Raw genomic sequence first — 18,486 nt, 5'->3', positions numbered from 1 at the left:
GAATGGATAAATAAAACAGGGTATGTATCTACAGTGGAATATTATTCAGACAGAACAGGAGAAAGAAATTAAGATACTGATATATGTCACAGTCTGGATGAACCTCTAAACGCTAAGTGAAAGAAGCCAGCAACAAACAGCTACACATTGTACAACTCATTTACATGAAAGATCTAGAAAAGATATATCCAAAGAGACAGAAAGCAGACTGGTGATTGCCAGGGTGGGGGTGGGGGGTGGAGGGTGGCGGGGAGAGGTAAGTATAAGTAATACGTATAAAACTGTTTTGACACTTTTTGATTAAGATGGTGGTTTGCATAAATCTGACAATGTATTAAATGCCAGCAAATGAAAACACTAACATGCTTGTCTTATGTTAATTTCGCCTCAATTTATAAAAATAAACTTACAGGATATCTTTTTACCCGAATGATTTTTACCTTACTTATTTTGAAAAAGTAGATCAGATAAATTACCTATGTAAAAACAACTTATATGCAAAATGAGACTAACTTTAAGACCCCCATGTTGTGTAAAAGCCAACTATTCCACAGAGAAGCTGTGTGGAGAGAAGTGGCCAGCCCACACCCAGCTGTCCTGGCCATGCAAGCAGAGCAAGAGGCTGGCTCTGGTGATCATCCAGCCTAGTCAAGCTGCAGAGGACTGGAGTGCCAGCTGCCGTGTGACAGCAACTGCATGAGGGAGCCCGGGAAGAAACTGCCCAAGTGAGCTGGGTCAATTCAAAGAACAGTGGAAGACAATGAATTGTTCTTAGAAGACACAAACACACACACACACACACACACCAAAAAAAAAAAAAAAAAAAAATCTTACCCACTTTGGTCCAGAAGCATTTCAAGTTTCAGAGTTTTTAGAATTTTGGGATTTTTGCATAGAGTTTACCAGTTGAGCATTCCTAATCAAAAAATTTGCTATCTGTAATGCTCCAAGATCTGAAACAGTTTTGTTTTTGTAAGATACTAGAGATTAAATGCAGAGCCTCACACATGGTAGGCAAGTACTCTACCACTGAGCTACATCTCCAACCCTTTTTTATTTTGAGACAGGATCTCAATAAATTGCCCAGAAGGCCTGGAATTTATGATCCTCCTACCTCCGACTCCAGAGTAGCTGGGATTACAAGACATATACCACATGCCCAGTGGAGATCTGAAACTTTTTGAGTGCCAACATAACATTCAAATGGTTTGGGATTTCACAGCATTTCAGATTTGTGAATTGGGAATGAGAAATCGGCATAAAACATTCAAGGAATTGTATTATTATTATAACCTGCTGGATTTTTTTTTTCTTTTTGGTACTGGGGATTGAACCCAGGGGTGCTTTATCACTAAGCTACCCCCCCAGTCCTTTTCAGTTTTGTAATCTTGAGACAGGGTCTTATGAAGTTGCTGAGGGTCTCACTAAATTGCTGAGACTAGCCTCGAATTTGTGGTTTTAGGATTACAGGTATATACTACCATACAATATTCTGGATTTTTGTTAGTTTTTAATGCTATAGATCGAATTATCACCTGGACAGCTATTGAAAATTAAGATGATGTACATTTAAGTAAACCACAGATGAAAGAAAAAAAAATTGAGAGAAATCCAAAAATCTTTTTAACTGAATGAAAATGAAAAAGAAAAAGGTCAAACTGTGTGGGATGCAATTAAAGAAGTGTTTTAGAGGAAAATTTACAGCTTTAAAATGCTATCAGAAAAAAAGGCTCTAAAATCAATGATGTTAAGTGCCACCTTAATTGGTTACAAAAAGGGCTAAAAAAGAACAGTTAAAATTTAACAAAATAGAATATCATGCTAAGTGAAATAAATCAATCCTAAAAAACCAAAGCCTGAATGTTCTCTGATAAGTGAATGCTGATCCATAACTGGGGGGAGAAGGGTAGGAAAAATGGAGAAACTTTGATGGGGCAAAGGAGGAGGGGGGTGAGGAGGGTGTATGGAAACAGAAAAGATGGTGGAATGAGATGGACATCATTACCCTAGGAACAAGTATCACTGCACATATGGTGTGACTCTACATAGTGTACAACTAAAGAAATGAAAAGTCGTGTTCCATGAATCAAAATGCATTCTGCTGTCATATAGACCTAATTAAACATTAACAAAATAGCCGGGTGTGGTGGCACACCCCTGTGATCCCAACGGCCTGGGAGGCTGAGGCACTGAGCAACTTAGTGAGACCCTATCTCCAAATAAAATACAAAATTGGGCTAGGGATGTGACTCAGTGTTTAAGTGTCCCTGAGTTCATTCAATCTTTGGTACCAAAAGAAAATTTAACAAAATAGAAAAAGAAATGGTAAATATTAGAAAAGAAATTAATGAGGGCTGGGGTTGTGGCCCAGTGCTAGAGTTCTCGCCTAGCATGTTGAGGCACTGAGTTCAATCCTCAGAACCACATAAATGTAAAATAAAGATACTGCGTCCACTTAAAACTAAAATAAAAAATAAAAATTAAAAAAAAGAAATTAATGAAATAGAAAACAAACAATAGCCAGGCGTGGTGGTGCATGCCTATAATCCCAGCAGCTCGGGAGACAAGAGGATCACAAGTTCACTGAGACAAGAGGATCACAAGTTCAAACCCAGCCTCAGCAATGGCAAGGCACTAAGCAACTCAGTGATACCCTATCTCTAAATAAAATATAAAATTGGGTTAGGAATGTGGCTCAGTGGTTGAATGGCCCTGAGTTCAATCCCCAGTGCCAAAAAAAAAAAAAAAAAAAAAGAAAAAGAAAACAAACAATAAAGTAAGTTAACTAGAACCAAAACTGGTTCTTTTGAAAAAACAAACCAACAAAACTGATAAATCAAATACTTGGGAATTAATCTAACAAAAGAGTTGAAAGACCTACACAATGAAAACTACAAAACACCAAAGAAAGACAACGAAGACCTTAGAAGATGGAAAAATCTCCCATGTTCCTGGAAAGAAAAAATTAATATTGTCAAAATGGCCATACTACCAAAAGCGTTATATAGATTTAATGCAAGTCCAATTAAAATCCCAATAACATTCCTCATAGAAATAGAAAAAGCAATCATTTGGAAAAATAAGAGACCCAGAATAGCCAAAGCAATTCTTAGCAAGAAGAGCAAAGCAGGATGCATCATAACACAAGACCTTAAACTATACTACAGAGCTACGGTAACAAAAACGTCATGGTATCAGCATTAAAATAGACAAGTATACCACTGGTACATAATAGAAGACACAGAAACAAAATCCACATAAATACAGTTATCTCATACTAGACAAAGGCACCAAAAACATACATTGGTGAAAAGATAGCCTCTTCAACAAATGGTGCTAGGAAAACTGGAAGTCCATATGCAGCAAAATGAAATTAAACCACTCTCTCTCACCATGCACAAAACTCAACTCAAAGTGGATCAAGGACCTAGGAATTACACCAAGAGACCCTGAACCTAATAGAAGAAAAAGATCCTGACTTCCTTAACCAGACTCCTAAAGCACAAGAAATCAAATCAAGAATGTATGGGATGTAGTCACCCTAAAAAGCTTCTTCTCAGCAAAGGAAACAATCAAGAATGTGAAAAGAGAGCCCCCAGAGTGGGAGAACATCTTTACTACATACACATCAGATAGAGCACTAATTTACAGGATGTATAAAGAACTCAAAAACTCAGCATCAAAAAATAAATAACCCAATCAATAAATGGGCTAGTGAACTGAACAGACACTTCTCAGAAGATATACAACTGATAAACAAATATATGAAAAAATGTTCAAATTCTCTAATTAGAGAAATGCAAATCAAAACTACTCTTTAAGATTTCATCTTACTCCAGTCGGAATGGCAATTATCAAGAATACAAGCAACAGTAAGTCTTTGCAAGAATGTGGGAAAAAGGTACACTCATACATTGCTGGTGGCACTGCAAAGTGTTGCAACTGTATGGAAAGCAATAAAGAGATTCCTCAGAAAACTTGGAATGGAACCACCATTTAACCCAGCTATCCTACTCCTCGGTTTACATCCAAAGGACTTAAAACCAGCATGCTGTAGTGACACAGCCATATCAGTGTTCAAAGCAGCTCAATTCACAATAGCTAAACTGTGGAAACAACCTAGATGCCCTTCAACAGGTGAATGGATAAAGAAACTGTGGTATATATACACAACGGAATATTACTCAGCATTAAAAGAGAATAAAATTATGGCATCTGCAGGTAAACAAATGGGAGTTAGAAAATGTTACGCTAAGCAAAGTAAGCCAATTCCCAAAAAAACAAAGGCCAATGTTCTGATAAGCGGATGCTAATCCATAATGGGGGGGGGGGAGGTGGAGGAACTTTGAGTGCGCAAAGAGGAGGGAGGGAGGGAAGAATTGGGGGTATGGGAACAGGAAAAATGGTGAAGTAAAATAAACATCATTATCCTAGGTACAAGAGTAATATACATATTGTGTACATATGGTGCAACTCTACATCGTGTACAACCAGAGAAATGAAAAGTTGTCCTCTATTTGTGTACAATGAATCAAAATGCATTCTGCTGTCATGTATAACTAATTGAACAAATAAAAATAAATAAATAATTTTTAAAAAAAAATGTATGAATCTACAGCTATGTGTACCAAGTGAAAAAGAGAGCAAAAGCCAATATTAGGAGTTAGGCACAGTGGTGCACACCTGTAATTCCAGCAACTCAGGAGGGGGAGCAGGAGGATGGCAAGTTTGAGGCCAGACTCAGCAACTTAATAAGACTCTCAGCAACTTAGTGATAGACTGACTCAAAATAAAAAATAACAAGGACTGGGATATAGCACAGTGGTAAAACACCCCTGGGTTAAATCCCCAGCACCCCCGCCACACACACACACAAAGCTATAGTCTAAAAACTATCAAACTTCCAGAAGAAAATACATAATAGGGCTGGGGTTGTGGCTCAGCGGTAGAACGCTTGCCTAGCACGTGCAAGGCCCTGGGTTCGATCCTCAGCACCACATAAAAATAAATAAATAAGGGTAATGTCTACAACTAAATAAATGTTAAAAAAAATATTATATATATATAAATAAAGCCCTCATGGCCTCTGGGATAGACAGAGATTTCTTAGATAATATATAAAAAGCCTAAACCACCTAACTGATGCATTGAATTTAATCAAAATTTAAAATGTCTGCTCTTAGCCACTTGCCTGTAATCCCAGTGGCTCAGGAGGCTAAGGCAGGAGGATCATGAATTCAAAGCCAGCCTCAGCAATTTAGCGAGGTGCTAAGCAATTCAGAGAGGTGCTAAGCAATTCAGTGAGACCCTGCCTCTAATAAAATACAAAATAGTGCTAGGAATGTGGCTCGGTGGTTAAGTGCCCCTGGGTTCAATCCCCAGTACCCAACCTCCCCCCAAAAAAGTCTGCTCTTCCATTGAGTCGCAAGTTTTCAATTCTGCAAATATTTCAACAAAATTGATACAGATGCATTAAAATAGGCTGGAAATCATAATCCAGAGCTTATGTATCCTTTTAATGTATGTTTACAAACACGTATGTCCAAATGCTCATTTATCTATTTATTACCTTTCTTCAAAAGAATAGATCTCTTGGGGGCTGGGGTTGTGGCTCAGTGGTCGAGCACTTGCCTAGCATGTGTGAGGTACTGTTTGATTCTCAGCACCACATATAAATAAATAAAATAAAGGTCCATCGACAAATAAAAAATATTTTTTAAAAAGAATAGATCTCCCAAACCATAATTATTTTGTAAATAGTAAATGTGCTGCTCAGTTTAAGTTTTTACAGGTGTTCCACATCTGGCATGATGGGTGATGCATTAAACCCCAGCAACTGGGATTAAAAAAACATAAAAACAAGCCACAAAATGGGATCCAGGACAGGCAGGTAATTATTACAATTCAGTAAGGCAGACAATCAAACAGGAAAATAGGCAAAAGACTCAACAGGTATTTGAACGAAGAAGACACACAAATAGTAAATAAGCATCAAAAAAAGGGATGTTCATCATCATTAGTCTATAAGTTATTACAAAAAAAAACTATGAGATACTACAATGTACTTACTAGAATGGCTGAAACAAAGACAAAAAATGTGACAATACCAAATGTTATCAAAACTGTGGAACAAATGAGCTCTCATACATTCCTGGTGGGGATGTACAACTCTGGAAATCAGTTTAGCAACAGTTTCTTATAATGTTAAACAAATCCTTATAGTACAGCACAGCAATTCCCTTCCTAGGTATTTTTGTTCATGTAAACTTTTAGAGCATTATTCATAATTGGCAAAATCCAGAAACAACCCAAATGTCCTTCAACTGGTGAGTAAATAATTAACAATGGTATATCCAGTACAATGGAATACAACTTAGCAATACAAAGGAGTTAACCATTAATATATAAAACAGATGAGTCTCAAATGTATTTTGCTAAGTTAAAGAAGTCAGGAGAACAGATCCCTGGGTAGAAGAAGTTCATTTCAGAAGGTAATTCTGGAGGTGGGAGAGCTGACTAATTGTGGTGAGATACAAGACTATGAATGTCTTAAAACTATTAAGCCTAAATACCACATTTTCATGACCTTAATCACATGCAGAGTAAAAAGACAAGAGGCTGGTGAAATAGCTCAATAGGTAGAGTGCTTGCCTTGCAGGGTTCAATCCCCAGCACCACAAAAGAAAAAAAAAAACAAAACCCTAGTGATGGAAAGCAGATCAGAATTGCTCGGACTTGGAACAGAGGGAAGAAATGACAACAAAGGACAGGAGGAAAATATTATTTTCTTTTTTTAATTGCTAATGGTTATGCATGTGTATGTAAATGCCAAAACTCACAGAACTAGACCCATTTTAAAATGGGTAAAATTTATTGTTTATAAATTTTAAAATTTATATTTATATTTATAAAATTTATATTATAAATCAATAATCCTGAGTTTAAATTTAAAAAAATATATACACACTTACCAGAACAAATAAAACTATACAGATTGATAACAAAATGTCATCAAAGATGTAGAACATCCAGTTTATACCCTGCAGATGGGAATGTAAAATGGTACAAACACTTTAGAAAAAGTTTTGTCAATAAAACCAAACATATACCTATCCTATAATCCAGTCATTCTATTCCTACCTGTTTACCCAAGAGAAAGAAAAACATATGCACACAAAGACTGACAAAAGTTTAGAGTGACTATTCATAAATCCTAAACTAGAAATAACCCAGAATGTGCATCAACTGGTGAACAGATAAATAAAATGAGTAATATCTATGTAATTGAAGACTGCTCTACAATAAAAAGGAATTACTGGGCTGGGGATGTGGCTCAAGTGGTATCGCGCTCGCCTGCCATTCATGGGGCACTGGGTTCGATCCTCAGCATCATCCCTAGTCCTTTTTCACTTTTGAGACAGGATCTTGCTAAGTTGCTGAGTCTGGCTTTAAAACTCCTGACCCTCCTTCCTCAGCTTCCTTGGTTTCTGGAGTTACAGAGATGTACATGGCTAAACTGTACATTTTAAATAGACAGCTGTATATAACTTCAAAAAGCAGCAATAAAAAAATCCAGAAGAAATAAAAACTCATTTCATTGATAAATGACTACAAGTAATTTTTCAAAAGCTTCTGCTTGTCAAAAACTTGATAAGTGAAATCAAAGTAAAAAATATTTGCTATTTATTTATCACAATGTGCTCATCTCCCTAACATTTAAAGAGTTTACCAAAAATGGTCAAAGAAAATATATCAAAAGTATGATAGGAAAAAAAATGAGTAACAGTCTTGAACAGACAATGCCTTTAAAAATGGCCTTTGGGCTGGGGATGTGGCTCAAACGGCCTGGCATGCGTGGGACGCTGGGTTCGATCCTCAGTACCACATAAAAATAAAATAAAGATGTTGTGTCCACTGAAAACTGAAAAATAAATATTAAAAATTCTCTCTCTCTCTCTTAAAAAAAAAAATGACCTTTAGGGCTTGGGTTGTGGCTCAGTGGTACAGCTCTTGCCTAGCATGCATAAGGCACTGGGTTTGATCCCCAGCAACACATTAAAATAAAAACAAATAAAATAAAGGTATTGGGTCCATCTAAAACTAAAACAACACTTTCTTTAAAAATGGCCTTTAAATATACGAAAAGATGTTTAACACCATGCATAAGAGAAATCTAAAAAAAAAACAAAAAAAAACCCCAGAAATGTGGCATTACCACTAACATTACAAAAAGAAGCAAGGGGACTTCCTATACTTCCTCACAGAAGAGTATGACACCATTTATGAACACTTTGGGGGGAAAAAACAAAAACATTCTGAATCCAATCCTCTAAATCCAACTCTATAGGAAACACAGAAGGCAGTGAAAGAGCATGAGAAACTACACCACAGGGATTCAAATGATAAAAATCTATCCTATCAGAAATTTCTTAGGACAACTAGTTTCTTTCTTTCTTTTTTTTTTTTTTAACTGAAAATCAATTTATTAAAACAGTTGACTTAGGCATCTGCAATGGTGACTTCGACTTCCACTCCTGGTTCAATACTGATGGAAGTAATCTGTTTAACAATCTCAGAAGGGCTGTGCAAGTCAATGAGTCGCTTGTGTATTCTCATCTGGAAACGATCCCATGTCTTGGAACCTTCACCACAAGGTGTTTTTCTTGTAGTGATCCTCAAAGTCTTCGTAGGCATGCGAACAGGTCCTTTCACTTTGAGATTCTTTTCCTTTGCGCCTCTGATCAAGTCGGCACACACTTTCTCGAGCGACTTCACGTTGCGGCTGGTAAGGGTAATTCTGATTCGATGAATCGCCACCTCTGGTTCCACGGGTGTCTTTCCGGTGTCTTTAAATGCCATGGCTGCGGCGCAGCTTCCTGACCGACTTGTTCCTCGGCAAGAGTGAACAGCGGTGAGTCAGGAGCAGAAGCGGGCAGAGGACTGCTCCTCCTCACCAACAACCGCGTCGCTCGCTAAAAGGACAACTAGTTTCTTCAATATTAAATGAAAAAGCAATAGGAGAGGCCGGGCATGGGGCACATCCTGTAATCCCAGTGGCTCAGGACGCAGAGGCAGCAAGATTGAGAGTTCAAAGCCAGCCTCAGCAATTTAGCAAGGTGCTAAGCAACTCGGTGAAACCCTGTCTCTAATAAAATACAAAATAGGGCTGGGGATGTGGCTCAGTTGGTCAAGTGCCCCTGAGTTCAATACCCAGTATCTCCCCCCCCCCCCCGCAAAAAAAAAAAAAAAAAACAGCAGTGAGGAAGAAAGGAACTGGTCAGACCCTACAAACCAGAAAAAGCCTCTGAAAGAAGATTAAACCTATTATAACATATGTACCTTATTTAAATCCTATTTAAGAAATGTGGGGAATTTGAATAATGTCTAATGATATTAAAAAAGATACTTATGTGGTGATAATGGTATTATTGCTGTTATAAAATGGGTTATCATTTAGAGATGTCTATTGATACAGAGACAAAATGTATCTGGGATTTGCTTCCAAATAATTGTGGAGATGGGAACAAATGGAGAAGGAAGTTTGGGCTAAATGATGATGCATGAGGACAATTTATATTACTCTTGTCTACTTTTTGTGGATGTTCTCCACAATAGTAAAGTTTAGAAATATCTAAACCTGTGGTGCATGTCTATAATCCGAGCAACTCTGGATGCTGAGGCAGGGGAATCACAGTTTTCAAGGTTAGCCTCAGCAATTTAGCAAGATCCTAAGCAACTTAGCGAGCCCCTGCCTTAAAATAAAAATTAAAATTAAAAAAAAATGGGCTGGGTTTGATCCCCAGTACAAAAGTAATAATAATAATAAAAATAAAAATTTTCTAAAACAAGAAATATCTAGGGCTGGGATTATAGCTCGGCAGCAGAGCACTCGTTCGAGGTGCCCAGTTCAACCCTCAGCACCCCGTAAAAATAAACAAACAAAATAAAGGTACTGTGTCCAACTACAACTAAAAAATATCTCCCCCCAAAAAGAAAGAAATATTTACTATACAACCAGAGACATGAAAAATTGTGCTCTGTATGTGTAATATGAATTGAAATGTATTCTGCTGTCATGTATAACAAATTAGAATTTTAAAAAGTTTTTTAAAATACATTAAAAAAAAAGAAATATCTGAACTACATAGAAATATGATTTTCATTTATCACACGGGCAAAAATTCCAAAGTCTGGGATGGGGTTGTGGCTCAGTGGTAAAGCATTTGCCTAGCATGTATGAGGCCCTGGGTTCAATCCCCAGGCACCACATAAACTAAATAAACAAAATAAAGCATTGTGTCCATCTACAACTAAAAATATTTTTAAAAAAATTCTCAAGTCTTGGGCTGGGGATGTGGCTCAAGTGGTAGCACGCTCTCCTGGCATGCGTGCGGCCCGGGTTCGATCCTCAGCACCACGTACAAAGAAAGATGTTGTGTCCACCGAAAAGTAAAAAATAAATATTAAAAAAATTCTAAAAAAAAAGGAACTAAGATTTTCACAGCAAACAAAAAAGTACAAACACAAAACAGAAGGAAAACCTCTGTACAATGTATCTGAATTACTACAAACTACAAACTCATGATCTTTCAAAGTACAACAGTAATTAAAAAAAATTACCACTTTGCAATCCCAGTTTATTCATTAATTTAAGCAAACATCTTTAATAAACACTATAACCACCAGATGAGACACTGTTAGGGAACAGAAATTAGTAAAGCCTTAAAGTCCCACCCCAGTTTTCTTACTGAAGTATTAAAGAGGAAAATGAATCTTTACAATGGAAAAGCTTTTGGAGCCCTACCACCTTTACTAAACAATTTAGAATCAAATCTATTCTAAAAGGTACGTCCTAATAGATAATACTTCTCTCTCAGTAGAATACACCTTATGTGATTCCCTTGATAGGAAATACCCAGAATGGGCAAACCCTTGAGGATAGAAAGTAGATTAATAGCTGTCTAGGGATGGGGGATAAGAGGGAAATGAGCTGACTAGGGATGTAAGGTCCAAGGGTTATAAAAATATTCTAAAATTGATTGTAGTGATGGCTGCACAACTGCAAATACACTAGAAACCACTGAATTCTGCACTTTAAATGGGTGAATTAAATAATGTGAATAATTTCTCAATAAAGCTATTTTTTAAAAAATGAAACAACTGTAATTGTCTTTATTCTAAAGAATATCAGAAATCCTAATGGACACTTCATCTTCCAGACCTCTCTGTATGTTGGAATGTCTCAGGGAGACTGTGGACCTCTTTCTATTTACATTGTCACTCAGTGAGCTCACTTAGTTTCACAGGTCTAAAGAGTGAGGATTTCAAATTGGTACCTCCAGCCCTGAATACTCTGTTGACCAGATAATTCTATTGTTCAGCCAAAGTTAAGAAGCATTATTTCAATAGGACCCCATCCTACTCAAAGTAAAAGCCAAAGCCCTTATAAAAGCTATAGGCATCACTTCCCAGCTCACCCCATCCCACCCCCACCCGGTTGCTCACTCATCTGGCTACTGGAGCACCAAACAAGATGCCCCATTCAGGAACTTTTAACTCAACTATGGCTCTTTAATGAAGCATTCCCTAAGACCTTATCTAAAATTGGAAATCTTCCAAACTGACCTGCCTCTTCCTACCTCCCCTCTCCTTCCTGCTTACTCTTCTCCTTAGCATTTGTCAATAAGTAAAAACTGATATACTTCACCATTTATTTGCCTGTTTCTCCACACTGGAATACAAGCTCCATGAGAGCAAGAATTTTTTTTTTTTAATGTTATTCATGTCTATTTCTCTAATACCTAAAACAGCAGCTGGCACATGGAAGACACTCAAAAACTATTTGCTGAATGAAGTATTAAATAAACCCATAATTACTACATCAAATATTGATGTTTTCAGATAGAAAGGTACTTTTTCCTCATCATATAAAAAAATCACTTAGCAGATTTAACTGGTTTATTTAGCTAACAGAAGGAGAAAAGTTCCAATACTGTATTTCTGTTTGGATTTATATTCCTAGGAAAGCCAGCATATGGCAGGAATAATTAAAATTAGATTATTAACCCCTGAATGTGTCCTTCAGCTTTACTTAGGCTCTTAGGTGTAGGGATATCTTACAAGAGTCATAAATTAAGATATACACAAGTTAACACTTTACCAGTCAGGATCCAGGAAGTAAAACAAAAAACAAACCCAAAAAAATCAAAAAGAGAGAAATAAAAGAAAAGGAAAAACTGAATTCTGCACAGTGAGACATTCTTAGGCCTACAGGACTTCATATTGTTTGTTAGATGCCGAGTGGACCTAGTCCCGTTGCCCCAAAATCTGGGAAAAAAAAAAAAAAAAGCTGAGAAGATAGTCATTCCCTCCTTATCCATAGGGATTAGGTGGATGCTAAAGTCCCTTATATAAAATTACATAGTATTTGCACATAACTTATGTACATCCTCCCTGTACTATAAAGCATACCCAGGATATTTATAGTATAATATTTAATACAACATAAGTGCTATGTAAAGAGTTGTGACTATATTGTTTGTTAAGAAATAATGACAAGAAAAAAGTCTCTCTACATGTTTAGTAAAAATGCAATTTTTTTTTTCTCGAATATTTTTTAACTGTGGTTGGTTGAATCTGTGGAAAGAGAATGGATTATACAAACATCAAGGATCAAGGCACGCTGGTACAGCCTATAATTCCAGCAACTCAGGAGGCTGTGGTAGGAAGATAGCAAGTTCAAGGCCATCCTCATCAACTTAGTGAGACTGTCTCAAAATAAAAAATAAAAAGGACTGAGGATGTAGCTCAGTGGTAAAGCACTCTTGGGTTCCATCTCCAGTACCAAAAAAAAAAAAGATCAAATCTCTGTGGTGTTTTGGCCCCCTCATCTCCCTACACACAAACACCTCAGGGCCCTGGCACCCTAACCACCACCTGCCCTCTATGGAAGCAAGTGGCAGAGGAGAGGAAAGAATTAGATATCTTCCAAGTCTTCAGAGAGAACACAGGAGTCATAAGGTGGTGTTCACCCAAAAACAGAGGTGGAGGCCTCCAAGAAAAATCACTCACTAAGATCAAAGTACCCAGAAGGAGGAGAGACTGGCATCTCATCCTCCATTTCAGTGTCTAAATATTGGGTAGACTGAGTGACTGCCTGTCTATTTGAACAGGGGAACAAGGAGAATGGATGGGAAGTAGAAGGATACAGAAAAAGGGCACATACTTATGCAGTCTATAAGACATCATATGGCATCAGAGGAAGTGAGTTTTCAGTGTGATTAGGGGGAAATGCAGAAGCACCTAAACTTGAGCAGTCTTGCCATTATCAAAAAATCTGCACACAGAGCAAAAAGATCCTCACCCAAACTCACCCACACTCCACACTCACAGGAATAGACAAGTGGTGTGTGGGTTGGAAAACATTTAGCTACAGAGAATTTCATACCCAGGAACTATGTGCAGTAGGGAGTCTCCTGGCAAGAGTTCACCAAAAATGTCAGTGTGGTTGTTCACCAGTGGATATCAATGGCCTGCCATCGTTAATCAAGAGACCTTTGGACCCAACAAAGTTTCATATCTCAGCTGGGTGTGACGGCACATATCTATAATTCCAGCGAGTTGGGAGGCTGAGGCAGGAGGATGACAAGTCTGAGACCAAGCTGGGCAATTGAGTGAGACCATCTCAAAAAATAAAATGGTCTGAGGATCATCTCAGAGGTAGAATGCTCCTGAGATCAATCCCTAGTACGTATACACACACACACACACACACACACACACACACACACAAATAAAGGAGGTGGAGGGATTAGGAGAAACTGGTAAGAAATACTTGCCTTTTTCCATTTCTCTTCTGAGTAATTCCTGTCCAAGTAGATGTCTTAAGAGAAAAGAGGCATCCTAGAGCATACCACAATCCCCCCTTCCCCAAGTGCTACTGCAGCCAGACCCTGAGTAAGAGAGGAAAGGAGTTCTAAACTGAATATGAGATTGAAGGTTTAAACTAGAATAGACTGGAGCTTTTAATAGCTGTAAATGATAGAAAAGCTATCATTTACCCATGATGTCATGAGGCAGAGGGAGGAGGGAGAAGAAGATCCTACAAAGCACAGTTGAAAGCAGTGAATGGTGAAAGTTAAAACTGTCTTTTTGTTTGCACCAGTTTTGGACTGCTCAGTACCTCGATGACACACGAATGGGAAGGAACACATGCTGTGGGAATTCTCAAGAGTGATTTACTGTACTGCGTAATAACTACGCTAGAAGGTCTCTGAAACTGCTCAACTTTACTGTCTATAACTGTCTGTTCTTCAAGAAGAGGTTAAATGAATCCAGAATCTAGAACTCAATGGTTAAAAACTATAAAAACGTACAATGCCTAAAGATTTAGTAAAACCCTAACTTTGGGGAGAATAAAGAGCTATCAGATGGACAAGTCTGACAGAGCTGCATTTGGGAATAATATTTTATTCTAAATCATATTCAATTAAAAATCCTAAATGACTCTAATTCTCTTACGCTGAACAAAAATTTCAGTTCAAAGAAAGTTTAACATAAAAATTCCCCAAAACAGTATTTTTCTGAAGCAAAGCTATTCAACTAGTCAAAAAGGCTATTCTAAAATAAACAGTAAACAAATGTTTGCTTAAATATCTTCTAGGAATTACAAATGCACATCGTACCTACAAGGAAAAAATATTACTTCAACAGTTTTATTACTCATTAATTTTAAGATACTGGGAAAGATGGGAAACATTTTACATTTTCAGAGGGCCTTTTTCCTTAAAAATACTTGCTAGAGCTTTTTAAAAAGTGACTTTACTTCAGCAAATACCAATATGAACTTTATTTTCACATAAAAACATCCCATATGTATGTTTTTAAAATTATATAAACATTACAGACAAGCACTGGAAGCTACCAAAAGCCCCTGCTCCATGAAGTTCTTTCTGGCGCCATGTCAGTAAGTTTCTAAAGGATGGGTATTCACAAATGGTCAAAAAAAATCTTTAAAACTAAATTTTAATATTTATATTCTGAATCCACTTATTGCAGACCTGAAATTAGACTTAAAAAAATATTGAAATTTAAAAATTACGTTTTAATATTACCAAAAGTACACTGCTCAAGCATGTTTTAAAAAATTTGTGTATTACCTCAGCTCACAGTTCTGGCACAAGGGAGAAGTACTTAAGGCAGTTACTGTTATAGTATTCAAAATTTTCTATCTATTAAATTAGATAATTTTTTACCTAATAAAAACAAAATGTAGCAAATGACAGACTTATTTAAACAAAATGTAGTAAATGACAGACTTATTTAAACAAAAATAAGAGTAACTAACATTAAGCAAAACATTGATGTAAAAATTCAACTTAAATTATGCTTATAAATTCTGCTTAAATTTCACTCTGGGTTACAAATTATACAGGCAAATAAACTGTGGGATTTGGAGTATGACTATGAATAACAATTAAAAACTTTCAGGCTCAGGCAATAATGTCAATTTTTAAAAAGCTCTAGCAAGTATTTTTAAGGAAAAAGGCCCTCTGAAAATGTAAAATGTTTCCCACCTTTCCCAAGTATCTTCCTGGAACTCTTCAATAACATTACATCCCAGAGATTATCAACCAGCATTTGAATAATGCCCACAATGACTTTTTAAAGAAAAAACCCAATGCTATTCTTAACAACCTTAAATGCTTCTAAAAAGGTCCTTCCGGCTTATGAACTCATGGCAGTTTCCTCACAATTGTATACTTATCCTGTTCCACTGTCTTTCCTAGTTTAAGACAAACTCAAATTTACTACCACCTCTTTCTATTTTCTTACATCGCTAAATCTGGAAAGAAAAAAAGACAAAAACCTGCTCTCCACCCCCACACCCCAACTAAAACAAAACTACAAATTAACAAGATAAAGTGACATGAAAGCAACACTTTTATCACATCTTCTTAGTGATGTAGAAGTTTTCCTCTGCTTAGCCCAAATCCACAGCCATATATCTTGATGCAGTTTACTCGCAAGAGAAACCTGTCAATGGATACGTTGTCCATTTTATAGCACTATAAAATAAATTAACTGCCATTCTGCCAAGTTTAATACTCCTGTTTAAGTGTATCAGTATTCTAAAATGTAATGTCTCTTTGGAAGATTTTGACCAGATCAGGTATATTCACACAAACTTATTTGCGGAAATATTTTTTGCCTCAAGTGTGTCAATATGAAAAAAACTGAAGTGTGAAAAGTAACAGGTATCTTAGGATAAGTCTTAATATTTCTGAAATAATGGTTCAAGTTCTTCAGATTCCAAAGGAAAATAGTTCTACAAAATTGTGAATTTTTTTTTCCTCCAAAGTTTTTCTCCGAATCACATACCACTCACCCAAATTTTGCGGTAAATTCTTTTAATGGCATTAAACACAGAAAGTATGTGCGCTGGGTACTCGGCGGGAAATAATGCAGATCGCTCAGTAGTTCCAAGATGAAAGACAATGGTAGAAACCTCAGAGTGTGCTACTTGTTCCAGTCATTAAACACACAGGAAATAAGATTTTCTTGTTAGAAAACTAATCTGCAAAGGGCAGTGACTTACTTAAGGCAAAGAAAATCTTATTAAAGCAAACAGCCATCAACAGCAAAGTAAAGAAACCAGTTATTACAGAGGACTCGAAGGCGAAAATGGCACAAACTGCCTGAACAAGGGCTCCTTAAACCTGCTCTCGGACCTGCCCCCAACAGAGCAACAGAGTTTGGGAACTGCCACCCGCCCTCGACGCTCGGCTGGGCGGCGCAGCCCACCTAGAACCCACAAAGGCTGCCAACACCTGGAGAGCAGGACCGCTTCCGTTATGACACCACTTTCCCCTCGGCTAGTCCTCCCGGAGGTCAATAGAAAGCATCGGAGACAAACCACAAACCCCGCGGGGCCGCCCGTCGGCGGCGGCGGCTGCAGGCTGGTGTCAAAGCCCCCAGACCCGGCTCCGGGTCGCCTCCCTGGTCCCACCTGCGTGACCTTGGGCAAACCAGTCGGTTCTCCCACTGGCCGTCTGCACCCTTGCAGCGCGAGGGCAAGTCACCCCGCCTGCGCGACGTCCGCCGGGGCGACCCCGAAGGGAAGGCGCAGTCGATGCCCGGATGAGGATGCCCAGCGCCGTCGACCGGGCGCGACCTGGAGCCGCGCCACTCGACAGGCGCCGCCGCCGGGAATCCCCGGACAGCTGCCGGGCGCTGCTCGGAGACAGGGAGGGAGGGGCCGCCGCGCTTCCCGGCGAGGGCAGCGAGGGCTCCGCGGCCCCCGCCCTGCCCGCCCGGCGCCGCCCGCTGCCCGCGCGCAGGTGAGCCGGCCCCGCGGCCTCGTCAGGTGCACGGCGCGCGGGAGGGGGCGCGGCCCCGCGCTCACCGGCCCGCCAGCCCCGCGGCGGACTCCCGGCCGCTTCCCGCTCGCCGCCGCCTCGCTCCGCATCCGGCCTCGCCTCCCTCCTCGCCAGCCCCGGCGCCGCCGCGCTCCACACGCCCCACCTTACCGCGGCCTCGGCCCGGAGCACCCGCGCCGCCGCGGCCCCGGTTCCTACAGGCACCCAGAGGCCAGCAGCGGCGCCCACGACGGCCCGCCCGCGCACTGCGCACGCGCGTCCGCGTCGCCTCAGCCCCCAGACGGCGGCTGAGATTCCGGAGCGGGCACTCCCAGTGCGCGAGAACTCCAAGTCCCGGCAGGCCCCGCGCGCGCCCGGCGGCGTGGCGAGCCGGGCGTCGGACGTCTTCCTGGTTCCAGGGCGCGTTCCGGGGCGCGTTCCGGGGCGGGGCGCGCGCGGAGTGCGGGCCCCTACGCCGCCGTGCATCCTGGGATGCGTAGTTCTCAAGGACCGCAGGCTTGGCTTGGAGGTGGAACTCCGGGTTCTCTGATGTCATCGCCCCGAGCTGCGAGGCGCAAGGATCTTTAAAATGAAGCTTCGTTCGCTTGCAGATAAATTTGTTTGCAAACCGTCGCACAGTCGGTACCGAAGGCATTAATTCACAGACTGCAGTGTGATCTGGAGAAAAGTGCTTTCTACCTCTGAGCACAATTTTTCGCTCTTAACCACTTCTTTCTCCTTTAGAAATGCACCTCCACCTCCTAATTAGAATGCTGTTAATAGTATAGGTGGCTACGCGAAACTTAAAGAATTAGTCGAAATTCTTTAAGGGCGGATGTCTTCTCAGATGTTTATAACATATTTGTTGAGCACCTACCATGTGCCAGGTACAGTTCTCAGGGATCCTGCGTTAGGTAAGGGGAGCTAGTAAGATCATTACAGATTTTAATGCGGTGAAGAGCCGGACAAACTGCAGAGGTAGTGTCAGAAAGGGTGGTCAGGGAAAATTCTCTGAGGAAGTGATATTTGAGCCAAAATCTGAAGAATGAGAATCTTTCAAAGACACTAAGAGTTAGAGAAGAATTACATACTATAATTTTCTCGCTACATAGCACACACTAGACTCTGA

General features: G+C 39.4%; 2 protein-coding genes across 7 annotated transcripts in view; both read right to left on the bottom strand.

The window, feature by feature from the left end:
* Positions 1 to 17,683, bottom strand: part of PLEKHA1 (pleckstrin homology domain containing A1) — a 61,984-nt gene extending 44,301 nt beyond the window's left edge. For 3 of the 6 annotated variants that reach the window (XM_081267774.1, XM_081267775.1, XM_081267771.1), the window contains exon 1: positions 17,529 to 17,682. The gene's annotated coding sequence lies outside the window, so the exon portion shown is untranslated. Of the gene's footprint in view, positions 1 to 17,008; positions 17,498 to 17,528 lie in introns of those variants that run through there. The other 3 variants (XM_081267776.1, XM_081267773.1, XM_081267772.1) reach the window with 3 other exon arrangements.
* LOC308634646 (small ribosomal subunit protein uS10) lies at positions 8,479 to 8,986 on the bottom strand. The gene has a single exon (XM_081268641.1). It carries the CDS (start codon positions 8,857 to 8,859, stop codon positions 8,500 to 8,502), a length of 360 nt encoding a protein of 119 aa, XP_081124767.1. The 5' UTR covers positions 8,860 to 8,986; the 3' UTR covers positions 8,479 to 8,499.
* Positions 17,684 to 18,486: the final 803 nt, after the last annotated feature.

Source organism: Spermophilus citellus (assembly GCF_964194105.1).
Source record: "Spermophilus citellus genome assembly, chromosome: 15".
Lineage (NCBI taxonomy): Eukaryota > Metazoa > Chordata > Mammalia > Rodentia > Sciuridae > Spermophilus > Spermophilus citellus.
The sequence above is the reverse complement of the archived record's forward strand: the minus strand, read 5'-3'. Positions and strand labels throughout refer to the sequence as shown.

Excerpts from the sequence above, each read along its gene's own strand:
- LOC308634646 (XM_081268641.1), bottom strand. The coding sequence starts at position 8,859 with ATGGCATTTAAAGACACCGGAAAGACACCCGTGGAACCAGAGGTGGCG.